The 13,249-nt window shown below is 35.8% G+C and overlaps 1 protein-coding gene across 1 annotated transcript; it reads left to right on the top strand.

Annotated features, from left to right (window-relative positions):
* The first annotated feature begins 1,798 nt into the window (after positions 1 to 1,798).
* Positions 1,799 to 2,353, top strand: LOC149229483 (histone H3.2). Its single transcript, XM_089375846.1, has one exon. It carries the CDS (start codon positions 1,850 to 1,852, stop codon positions 2,258 to 2,260), a length of 411 nt encoding a protein of 136 aa, XP_089231972.1. The 5' UTR covers positions 1,799 to 1,849; the 3' UTR covers positions 2,261 to 2,353.
* The last annotated feature ends 10,896 nt before the right edge of the window (positions 2,354 to 13,249 follow it).

The following is a 13,249-nucleotide window of genomic DNA, read 5'->3' as shown; positions in this document are numbered from 1 at the left end:
TGTAGTAGCATCTTTATTCACGTTTACCCAGTTGGGATGGTTACTTTGGGTAGATTTGGGAGGGCGTGTTACAACTTCAAAGGCATGGTGCTCTTTATTGAAGCTAAACTAAAGGACAACTTTAGTTAAACTCCCAACAATCATGCACATCCAATTATAAGAAACCCTACCGATAAAGTAACCTAACAAGGTTCATTATGCAAGGTTGTTGGACACAATAATATGTTTATTTACAAGAATATCAACTCCAATTTCATTAGAATGAATTTAAGTACTTCAAGATAAACTTTCATAACAATTTTAAGGGGACCTTTAATGACACCATTGTGGTTGTTGCTTGCACCTTCAACATAAATTATGTAGAGTAGATTAAATGATAACATCGAGCAATAAGGTGGCAATTTGACCCTCAACAATCTCTTCACAATCAAGCTTGGTTGTGCTGATCAACTCATAATAGCCAAATTTGTTATATCTTTTTGTAACTATAATTAAATGGCCTATAAATGCAACAATAAAACTTTACAATTGCTTAGGTTCATGTACAAAATCACTCACTAACAAAACCCTATAGAGCCTCCCATTTTCAAGAAACAAGATTGAGATGGAAGTTATTTTATGTCTTCCATGGCTTCAAAATCTATTTTAAAGTTTTTTCTCACAAAAATTATAGGTTGAACCATGACAAGAGGTGTTTTGATACCTAAAATAGAAATATAGGGTTATGTTCGTAACAAAACTTATGGCCTTCATAAATAGGATATAAATATATTGTGGATAGAAATGTGGGAAAAGGAGAGAGTGGATCCTATGGGATTGAATGTGCACGTTCTTAGAGAACATTATCACTATACCCTTTCAGCAATTTTTCCATAAATATGTAAGCTACGATTCTACTAATGCTACATCTACAAGACCATTGTTGAAAAAGTTTGAATAACACATGGAGAAAAGCAACACTAATCACATTCATGGGGATAAATTTTAGGTTCAAAATGAGGTGATTATTGGTCGTAGTAACCACTAATAAGTCTACTGGTTAAATTTTTTATTGGACGAAGAGTATCGGGTTAGGTCTAATGTGGACTTCTTGTACTACAAAGGTTTTTTAACAATCAATATAGGGATTTTGATTTATCTTTCTAGTTAGGTTGGTGGGGTTTCTCTAGGTTCGAGAATATAATGACATATCTTTGAGTAGAAATATTTATATAATTGTCTTTTGATCCATGAGATAAATGAATTAATTGTAGATTCTTTTCGAACCAATCAATATTGTTCCTCATCAAAATGATAATTATCCTCATAATGAACTCTTTGGGCTATAGTAATCGATTTTAGACCATATATTAGTTTTGCCCAAAAGCTAAAACAAATTTCAAGATTTTAAACCAAAATTTATAAACTTATATATTTCATATTAGAAGTTATGATATACATATAGAGCTTCATTCATTAAGGTGGAAGACTTCACCAACCATAATATACAACTATCCAACTTGAGAAATATAAGCAACATCAATTAATGCGTGAACTAGTGAGGGCATAACTTTTGGAACATAACTTGGTTGGTAAATAATATATCTGGCAACTTGGGCTATTTCATGATCCTACCATGCTGTGGCGATCCGTGTGATGGGAAGGGTGGATCGCTATCGCAACCATCGATTAGGTGTGAAAACGGACGGTGGAGACGAGTCGGCGCGAAATTGAAACTTGAAATCTTTAACGAGACTTGTGCGGTGGTGACTATAAAAGGGAAAAGGGGCAGGAGGGCATCAACACAGTCAGAGTTGAGAATTTTCTTCGATTGAATTTATCTGGGCAGAGCAAAGGAAGAGAAAAAGAGATGGCGAGAACGAAACAGACTGCTCGTAAATCAACTGGCGGGAAGGCGCCAAGGAAGCAGCTGGCAACAAAGGCAGCTCGGAAGTCTGCCCCGGCGACGGGAGGAGTGAAGAAGCCTCACAGGTTCAGGCCCGGTACCGTTGCCCTTCGTGAGATCCGAAAATATCAGAAGAGCACAGAGCTGCTAATTAGAAAGTTGCCATTCCAGCGCTTGGTGAGGGAGATCGCCCAGGACTTCAAGACAGATTTGAGGTTCCAGTCATCAGCGGTGGCTGCACTGCAAGAAGCGGCGGAGGCATATCTGGTCGGGCTGTTTGAGGACACCAACCTGTGTGCCATTCATGCCAAGAGGGTCACCATCATGCCCAAAGATATCCAGCTCGCTCGCCGAATCCGTGGAGAGAGGGCATAATCTTTTTATTTGCTCTTATAATAATCAATCTTAATATAATCATATCAATGGTGTGTTTTCACACCACCAGAATTCTTTGAGTCAAATTTGTTCTACTCTTGTCAGATTAAAATCCTACGATCCTTTCCTTTTGTTTTTAAAGATGCGTAATGTGTTATTGATTTGAAATTATATAACCTTTAATAAAATTGAATGTTTTAAGGAGATCATAACATGGTAGTAGGGTAAGTTTATAAAATATATTGATGCTGGGAGATTCAATTTGTGTAACTGAATGGATGGCTGAGGTTGTTCGTTAGAACTTCAACTCTAGATGCTGGGAAGTACATAATAGATGAACTAAAAGGTCACTTCCAAGTTGTTAGGTCTCAACATATATTTAGAGAATATAATAGTAGTGCTGACAGTTTAACCAAAAAGAGCTTTTTTTGGGGATGGATTTTGGGTACATATTGGGAAATGAACTTTAGGGTTATTAGGTCCAATCAATCTAAACAATCGAGCTGGAACATCTAAATTAATCCTTTCATCACAGCAAATACATGGACAATGTAATTTGCAGCCTTTTAGATAAAAGAGACCTCAAAACATTTGGAATTTAAAAATTGCATGTTACAATTTTAGAACATTTATTTGTGAAAATTCAATATTTTAATTCTTTTTTTCGAAATGTAATTTTAGTTGTACCCACAGTGAACTAATTTTAGTTGTACTTATAGTGAACTAATTTTAGTTGATTTAGAATAAAAATAAATTAGCTATATTTCTATTGAAAAGGCTTATTATAACTCTTTGCCAAAAGCTAATCTTAATAAATCATAGAATAGACAAAATTTCAAAATGCCAATAAGAAATAGCTGTAAACTATATATTTTTAATAAAAAAAATTAACTCTATTTAGTGAAAAAATAGAGGAAATAAGTTTAGAATAAATATAATTGAATATATAGAAGTTGGAATCTATTTTCATCTCTAAAAAGCAACACATATGTGTGAGGATCACATAAACATGCATGCATTTGCAATTGAGCTTCTAATATTACTTTTCCCTTGTACATGTAATTTTAGAATAAAAAAAAGAATTATGAAGGTTTAGATTTCATTTTCAAACCTTATTTTAGTGTTTGTGATGTATTTTGAAAAAATTAGTTCCAAATTTGCATATACTTTATTATGTGGTTTTTATATATTCTTGTTATAATCAACATAGATTCATCTTAAATAAGGATCTAACATGATCCAAGAGGGATCCAATTTCTATGTATACTTTTTTATGAGTGGACATTATTTAAATGTTATCATTTTATTAAGTTTCTAGCCTTTTTGTTACCCTTAATCTTTACATGTAGGTGAGGAAAAAGTGATTACTTTATAGAACCCCCAACTAGAGATATAGGTAAAAAAATGAGAAAAAAAAGGTTGATGCTTCCTTTCAAAAGCCCTTGTGCCACTAGTAAAGCACATATATTGCACAACATTTATTTGTATATTTAGACTATGTAATATAATTGGTTTAAAAAATAGTGAAAGAATAGGCATTCTACCATGGAACAAAGGAAATTCCCCAAACTAAAAATATGTTATAAGCATTTTCATCTAAATTATGTTATGGTATTAGTTTAAATTTAATTATGTTATATTAACTATGCCAACATAATGACCAATGTTATATAGGCTTTAAGCTAGCATTATCTAAACATGCAACAAATGTTATGTGGCTTAGAGTCAACATTATGTAGGGTTGATGTTGGTGTTATACAAGTTTGAATCTTATGTATTCTCACTTTTACAACATTCTTACTTTGTAATTTGCCTTTACCTATTTGTAGGAGACAATTGTCATTTTAAGTTTTCATATGTTGATGTAGATGACTATGTTTGATGCTGTAGTTAAGAAACCTATTAGAGGAAGAACATGAAATTTGAATATCCAACACAAATTACAAGTAACATAGCTAGCAATAATGAGGTCCTTGTTTGTTTTATTTTTTGACTATGTTAACAAAGTCATGATTGCACTATGCTATTTACCTAGAGTGATTTCAACAAAGGTTGAAATCTTCCTCTCACATTGATGAAGATATTATTTATGTGCAAGTAGGATTGCCACATCCATATAGTTAATTTAGAGAGTTATGTTCATATTTTCAATTACAAAGGTGAAGATTACAATATATGTGATGTCAAAGTGAATCCATTGACAATAAGTTTGCACATGGTAGTGATTCCCTATTTCTATTGATTTAATCTCTTACAATTTGATATGTTGTTTTTGCCTTGGATAATGAAAAGTTGATAAATAAGTGGTGCCCTACAAATATAAAGGCTCCAAATGCTTTTTATGGATGTCTTGACACTACATTTTCTTATTGTCCTTTGTAGGAAGATGAGGAAGAAGACCAAAAATTGTTGGTTGAAATCCATGATAATAAGGAATTAGAAATTGATTGATGTTTCTTGAGTGGATATTATGGAAGGAATATATGGAATTGGATTTAGAATGAAAGTTGTGCCTTTTAAGCTTGAGTTGCAACATGCTAAGAGAAAAAAAATCCCTATAATGCATATCCCTACAAAGGAAGATAGTGGTAAGAGGGCATAATAGTAGAAGAATATGTTAATGTATGATTTGTAAATTGTTGTGGATATTCCAAAAGGCAATTCATCACAACAAATTTGATGAAAAATATATTGAAATTTGAAATCTTAGATTTCTGGATTTATTAATTCTAGTTTTTTTGCGTATGCATGCAATAGAGAATAGTGAAACAAAAATACACACCAGTCACAATGAATACCAATATGTGATTAGAAAACCCTCTTGGGAGAAAACCCAACTGGAAAGTGAGGCTACTATGCTCTCTCTTTCTTTAGAATGAAAATAATGCAAGCACAAAGGAGAAGGCACTCTCTATGGAGTCACTTGAGACATGTGGCTTGATAAGTTCCTATAAACTCTAAACTTCCTCTATTATGTTATCTCACTCTCGCTCTCAAGTTGTTTTGCTCTATTATGGAGCCAAATACAATAGAATGCATGAAACACTTTTTTCTCTTAGTGGTCCAGTTATAACACAACTCAATAGCCAACTAGGGTGAAGTGACTCAAACTCTTAAATAGGGTTACAAAATTGACCCTTCTATAGTCTTCATCATATTCATGTGTGTAGATCATATTTCATGAGTAATGGGGGTTGATGTGCATCCTTTTGAAATATGGTGGTCAATCATGATAGGCTAACTTCGAGGAGGCATAACTTTTACATTTGATCTCCAATTGGCATATTTCTTAGAATGTTGGAAAGGGTTATGTGTGTAGAATAAGATAAGGGAGTGTCATAATTAAGCAGAATTTTTTTACCCCTAAAACATAATTTAAGGATTGATTTCCCTTATTTATCTACATCAAAAGCATCATGTTGGATGACAAATAATATAATGATTTAATCTAAATCAATGAGCACCATTGCCACAAGCAAATGATTTTGCATCATAACACTCTTAGTGGCTTCAACAAGTTGCCTTACTTGTATCCTTGTACTCCCAAGAAGCACAAGGAAAAAATCCTCTTGTGGAAAATGGGGGCATGAGGATAATATTTTTATTATCGCATGTCATAATTGAGTAAGGAGGTTTCTTGGAATGGGCTCAATGAAACATTTCTAAAACTTTGTATTGCTATCTCTACATATAACACATAATTTTGATATTTTTTTTAGTTTGTTAGTTTGTCCACAAATTGGTGGGACTAACCTATGGCTTGAGAAATTGCAACCCAAGGGGTAACAAATTGGGATTTGGACATGGGTGGGGAGGGTAAATTTTCCTCATAACCACTCAATTTATACCTAACTGACAATTTATAGTTGTTTTTTATGTTATGTTTTAATCATTCAACTTTGATGGTTTAAGTTTCCAAAATAAGTCAACTAGTTCTGACGTTCGGATTATTGAATACAATACAATTTAAATTACATGCATTACATAAAAAGGAAACTATACATAGGTTTAGTAAAAAATAAAGTCATTCTAACATATTTCAACATAACATCGATATGATAACTATGACATGAATGACCTCAATAAATTCAAGTCTAAATTTGCACCATTAAAGGGTTTTGAATTAAAAGAAAAAAATGTTTGAATGTCAAAAAATGTTAGAGATTCTTGGACTTTGGTAAACCAAATAATATTTGAAAGATTTTAGGTTTTTCTTTTATAATCTGATCCTATCCAATATATGTCTCACCATAGCCCTAGTGCAATGACCATGACATGCATTACATAGAAAAAACATTTATAGATGAGTATACTTGAAATAGTTTAAGAAATATAAGGGTTCTTCATTCATTAGATTTATGCCAACATTATACATGACAATTGTTGTTGTTGTTGTTTATTTATTATTATTATTATTTTTTAATGTGGTTCATGGTCCTTGGAGATCAATGGTCGCTATGTCCACGAAATATTTGTATTAGGTAGATCTACCTGAAAGGATCAATTCCAGACAACTCAACCATGGACCTTGACCCCGAGAGTGTCGAGAGAATTGAACTTGTGACCTCTCAATAGCAAAGGTGATTTAATGACGTGGACTCAATCAATTGAGCTAACCATCGAGGTTCAACACTTTGATGGATTATTATCCTATTTCAAAGTCCTCATTTTTTTTTTTTGTAAGCTAAGGAGTGACCATTCATATTCATTAAATCGAGTTGAAACCTTTACATACACATGGTGGCCTCAACCTGCCCCAAGGGGAAACTAGGTCTGTTGGCCATCTAAAGTTTTTAACAGCCATCCAAAAACAAAAAATGCTGAGTCTCCTTGTCCAAGCTAAGTATACTAGACATTTAAACAGATTACTACTAGTTCTTATCTGCATTATGAACAGTGTCCAAAATCTAGGGGCTATCATTCTACATCCAAAAACTAAGGAATTTTCTACTTATCTCCATGTATCAGTTTGCCATGGCCTCTCGCTGGTCTCCTTCGTCCTTTATTCCAAAGTTGGTCTCCCTTATCAGCTGCTTGATCTCTTCCAGTTTGTTGTCTTGCATTATGAGGGTTACCTGAATGTTTTGCATCTCTTTTTTCATGTTAGGAATTCCTTGTGCTAGTTCCGCCATCTCCATGGCAACCTGCTCCATAACTTTTGCCAACAGTCTCTTCATAACCCAGTAAACATGTAATGCTTGTTTGTACAGTGTCATGCGCCCTCTGGTATTTCCCGGATCCGACAACAAGTATTCCTAGTCCTCCATTTTTGAACCCGACTGACCCTGTGTGGCTTCCTCCTCCATTCTTTGAATTATTCTCCGGATATCCTCGTTTGTGTTCTCACTGTATGCTCGTTCTATGTACTGGACTCTCTTATTTAAAGTTTTTCTATACCTCCTTTTTCCCACCGGTTTTTGCTCGCTGTTCTCCCATTGTCCGGCCGGTCTTCCTCTCCCTCTATCGCCGCGGGTCCTTCCTCTTCCTGTTCTCCCTCTGTTATCCTCCTTTATTCTGTCACCCTGATCCTTCATACTAGAGGTGCCGCCCAGGTCACCTCCCGCTCTTCGTCCTCTGTCTCTCCTTACTCCATACTTCCCTTCTTCCTGAATTTTAACCTTAGGGGGCCCCTCTGCCTCCAATACACTCTTCCCTGGCCGCTCCTGGTCGTCCTGTTCAGAGTTATACATTTCCTCTTCGTCTTCCGTCTCTTCCATGCCTGTCCGGTGTTGCTCCATGGCTTCCCACGATTCCATATTTTTCCCTTTCTTCCCCAACCCCTTTTCGCCTCTGCTCTCCTCAGTCACTTCCTTTCTCGTTCCTCTCGCCGTTGCCATTCGTCTCTTCCTCTTCGTAGTATGTGGTCGATCTTTCTGCCTTCCCTGTTTTATCTTAAGCTCTGTTATGGTCTTCGCCACCCTGCCTCCTTGCGCTCTCACTGTAGTTGCTGAGATCACGTTCTTTCCTTCGCACCTCCTCTCTCCTTTATGATTTTTCCTTTGCCGCTCCTCATTCCTCTTCACCACCTCCCACTTTCGCCTGCTATTTCCATCATCTCCCACTTCTCCACGTCTGTCTTCTGTACCATCGCACCCATGTCCCATCTCTGTAGCATTTCTGCCACCTCTTCTGCCTTTCTTTACTCCATCTCTGCTTCGCCTTGGTATTATACCCTTTCTGCAGATCTTCTTGCTCGCCGTCATGATTACCCATATCCCATATGACCTGTCATTATCCTTCGCTCTCGTCAGATTAATTGATCTCCTCGCCTCCGTTTTCACCCCGATCAGGGGTCAAAGTCCTCAAATTGTTTTAAGGGAAAATAACAATTTTTACCTGAATGTGTTTGCATTGAGATATATCTCATGCCAAGTTTGTGCAATCAAAGGAATTATCAGGATGTTACCATCACATCATCATCATCCAGACAATCGTTTTGGGTGTTAATTAAAGTGGTTGTCCCATCTTCATAACACCTCTAGGATGAGCCATATGTATATTTATACATATTTTATTAGGTTGGTAAGTCAGGACATGTTGGGCATGTATGCCCATGTATATATATGCGTTTCAGTGCCTGTGTACTTACATTTATATGTATTGAGCCCAAAGAGCATGTTTTATTTTAGGGTAGTGGTATCATAGCAAGATATGCTTTTTTTGAAACATAGATTTGAGTGAGAAGCTTTTTTGTAGGAACATAACACATAAAAGGTTATCCAAAGGATGGAAAAGCAAATATATTGAGATCTGACGGGTTATTAGTCTTGTGTGTTTTTTTTTTACAATTAATTAATGTGTAGGTAGTAGCCATTACAACATTAAAGTTATGACAGAGGGAGAAGGAGCATACAAAGCTCTTAGGTGAAGAAATTTGTGACAGAACCCTAGCAGCAAATTAACATTGCTGAAGAGGAAGAGGACAAACAAAAGTTCTCAGTAAGTGAGTAAGGTATATGCAACAACCAAGAGAGCAAGGAGTGCTCAGAAAGAAGGTTCAAGTGAAGTGAACCATTGGCCAAGTTTAGAGGAGATAGCTTGGTGAGGTGTTGGCTAGATTGCAGCTCACAAGTGGACAAGGAGAGTTCACGAAAGAAGGAAGTGACAATGACTATTGATAGTCATGTCAAGGGTTCAGGGAGAAGTCACAAGTAGATGAAAGAGAATGCCAAAGTAGTTGGCATGAGGAAGATGAAGGATGAGGAATTTGAGAAAGAGATGACTGAGATGAAGGCATAATTGAATGTGCTTATGGAGCTACTACAACAAGAAGTTGAAGATCAAAGATGTGGATGGGTGCTACGAAAGAAAGTGAAATGGCACAAGTTGCAGGTGAAGTTGAAGCACAGGTTGAGCATTCAATAGAGGGAAGAAGAGCATAGGGTAGCAAAGATGGAGGTTTGCATTTGCGAACCAGAACAAGGACCAGTTCTTGGTGAAGATGAAGATGAAAGAGATGATGAGATCCAAGGATCTCATGATTTTAAAACTAATGAAATGTTTGTGAATGCAGGTCATGTAGGTGTAGATGATGGAGAGTTTCCTCATGAAGGCAATACCGAGGAAATTCCAATTAATGGAATTGTGGATGAAATTTTTATGCCAGAGGAAAGAGATGTGGACTTTAAGGAAGAAGAAATTTTTTTGGAGGAATGGTCAACAAAGGACATAAGTGATGAGTTTACAAATTCAATTCAAGGTAATTTTACTGATTTGTGTGAAGAGTTGAAACTTCTTGAGGAGAGATTAGTAAATCAGAAAGTGCATATTCAACTTGTAAAGTTGAAGCTGGAAGAAGAGGAAATTATATCAAAAGACAATAATGAGGAGGAAGTTACAAGGCTTGAGCAATAGATAGTGAAGCAGGTGTATAAACCAGAGTGTGCCAAGAGTCTTGAAACTCTTATGCACAAAGAAGATGTGCAACAACAAGCAAGATGATAACAAGTTTCAACAGTCAAGGAAAAACTTGGATGAGGAAATTGATAGGTTGTGTATGTTGATGAAGAGGATGATTAAGAGAAGGTACAACAAGAGGAAAATGACATCCAACAAAAAAGTACAACTGACTGAGAAACTTTGCATCAACAAGGCAAGTGGACGAGAACAACATAGAGTTTGGAAGCCTGGAGAAGTGAAGGAAACATCAACAATAGGACAACAACATGCTAAAATGGATGCACAACTACAACACAAGGTTTGGGATCCTTGAGGATTTAGGTATTAATGACACATGACCAGGAGGTCATGAAATTTTTCTACTTTGGGAGTCTGATGCAGGAGCATTAGAGATTCTAAGCCACTAAGTCTTCAATGTGAAAAAAATTCAAAAGGGGTGTTTACTATTTGATAAGAATTTATATTTTTCTATGTAAATAAATTGTATTTTCTGAGTTGAGATATTTTATGATTTTTAGAAATAGATGAGTCATAGTATTAGAAAAGCTATGGATGGGAAATATTTTATCCATAAGGCAAAACCAAATCTTCCTTATAAAACATGAGGGGTTCTAGGGATAGATTGAGTGATTTTAGAATTTAGAAAATATGATTTATGGAGTGATTTTAGGATTTAGGAAAATCTGATTTATAGAGTGATTTTAGGATCTAGAAAAATCTATGATGTTTCTAAATTCTATCTATTGCATGCCTATGGGCAATAAAAAGAAGAGAGTAAGTGTGAGGAAAGGATAGAATGGCCAAATTAATGTAGAATCGGGCCATGAGAGGAAGAGAGTTTTTGAGTTTCATAATTTTTTTGTGTATGAATTACATACATGCATGATCACTTGAAGGTTTCTAGTCTGTGTGTGAAATTTGGAATTGATATGTCATTGAGTCTCTAAATGGGTGTGTTTTTTAAATACAACTGAATAACATAGCTGGGTAGAATTCCATTTGGAATTCTAGCTAGATCATGCTTGAATTTGGGTAGAATCCACAAATATTCCAAATTCTGTAAAAGTCTTTATGACACAGAAGTGGAGCTTGCAAGAAAAGTCATATATTCCTACATCACAAGGTCATACTAGAGAGACGGGGGAGATAAGATTTCATGAGTGGGAAAGGGGGCTAAGGGTTAAGTTAAGGGATTAAGCCAAGGGGATAAGGGATAAGTAATGGGATTAAGCCAAAGGACTAAGAGATTAAGTCTAGGGGATAAGTCAAATATTTAATTAAACCCTAAAATCATGTTTTTATCCTATGTTTCTAGAAAGTCGAAAAGGGGGCTTCATAAGGTGCAACTCATAAGAAAAGGGAGCATGCATGATTCATAAACCGCCATGGATATTCCATAGGACTATTTGTCACAACAGATTGGATAAAAATAGACTAAAATATATATTATGAGGGTTAATTTCCTTAGATTCCATATTTATTAATTACTATTTTTTGTTCATGCATGTAATAGACAAAATGCGGAAGATGGAGAATAATAATCTACAGATGCACACCAACCACAATGAACACAATATATGCTATGGGAAACCTTAAGGGAGAAAACCCAACTATAATGTGAAGTTGCTTAGTTCTCTTTTTCTTTTGTTGAAAATTCAACAAGATGATGGAGCTTAGTGAAAAGGAGTCGCCTTCACTAAGTGGGCCCGCAGGCTATTTTTGGCGTAAAGTCTATTTTTAGACATATGGATCACGGTCTATGAGTTGCAGGATGCTGTTTATGGATGATTGGTCATGTTGGGAAAAATAGATGGACTTCTATTTTTGGTTCACAGCGGAGTGATCAGAGTCTATTTTTAGACTGCCAGGCTAAAAATAGAAACAGTCAAATATTATTAGCCCTTAGTAATATTTGGACTCTAAACATTATCTTATTCTCTTGGAGCACTTCAGTTCGAGCTACGGATGTGGCACATGCAGCTGACAGAAGGAATCACGTGGTTTCTTATGTGTTAGTTGAGCTATTGCATGGAGGACTTCAGTTAGAACTCATGCATGTGAGTTCTGTGGAGTTGATTGAGGAGTTGATGGAGTTGTGTTCAGTTTGACTTAGTTGAACTAGTTGTATTTTAGTCTAACTAAAGAATACTCTAGTGATGAGTTGTGTGAATTAAATTATTAATTAATTCACTAATTTTTAACTCATAAAGCAACTAAAGAATACATCAGTTAACTCAGTGCATGGACAGTTCAACAGAGACAGGTGTTAGAGATAAGTGAAAGGGTGAGTTGTGACTATCAGTTGTGCATGAGATTTTTCACATGCATGGATTGAGTAATGCCAATGAGGTTTGCATAGTGTGGGCCAATATCAAGGCAATTGTAGCTTGGGATCACGTGATTCTCTTGCAGGATTCTGCAGTGGAGGCAGGCAAAGCAGTAGAGGAGATTTGAACCTGTGACTTGTTCGGATCTGAGCTAGTTTTGTGTGTAACAGGTGGAGATAGTACTGAGTACTTGTGAGGAGTATTGTACTATGTATTTTTACATGTCCTCAATCATTATAATATATAGATAGTGTGGGGTTTTCAGCTGTATGCTTTCCCCGGGTTACATACTGTGTTAATGTGCGCATGCGATTGATGTTTCATTGTTTTTAATGCTGCTAAATTGATGATCAACGTAGAGGAGATTATGTATTATGCATGCATTCCGCAATAGTGTATAATCAGGATAATTCTGTGAATAAGTGTCATATTATTCAAAATTTCTACATCTTTGGAATGCAAATAATGAAAGTACAAAAGGAAAAGGCACTCTTTATACAAAATGCGGAAGATTGAGAGGCACACCAACCACAATGAACACATGATATGATATGGGAAACCTTATGAGAGAAAAGCCAACTTAATGTAAATCTTTTTTGTTCTCTCTCTTTGGAATGCAGATAATGCAAGAACAAAAGGAGAAGGCACTCTTTACGGAGCTACCTAAGAACTGTGGCCTCATAGGCTACTATAGACTCTCATCCCCCTATGTTATGCTCTCTCACTATTTCTTACAATTTGTTTCTCTCTACTGTGGAACAAG

Source organism: Pinus tabuliformis, chromosome J (assembly GCF_031772625.1).
Source record: "Pinus tabuliformis cultivar Carrire ecotype Pingquan chromosome J, CPIR1, whole genome shotgun sequence".
Taxonomy (NCBI): Eukaryota; Viridiplantae; Streptophyta; class Pinopsida; order Pinales; family Pinaceae; genus Pinus; species Pinus tabuliformis.
Note: the sequence above shows the minus strand (reverse complement) of the source record. Positions and strands in the feature narration are given on the sequence as shown.

Coding starts and splice junctions, on each gene's coding strand:
- LOC149229483 (XM_089375846.1), top strand. CDS start 1,850: ATGGCGAGAACGAAACAGACTGCTCGTAAATCAACTGGCGGGAAGGCG.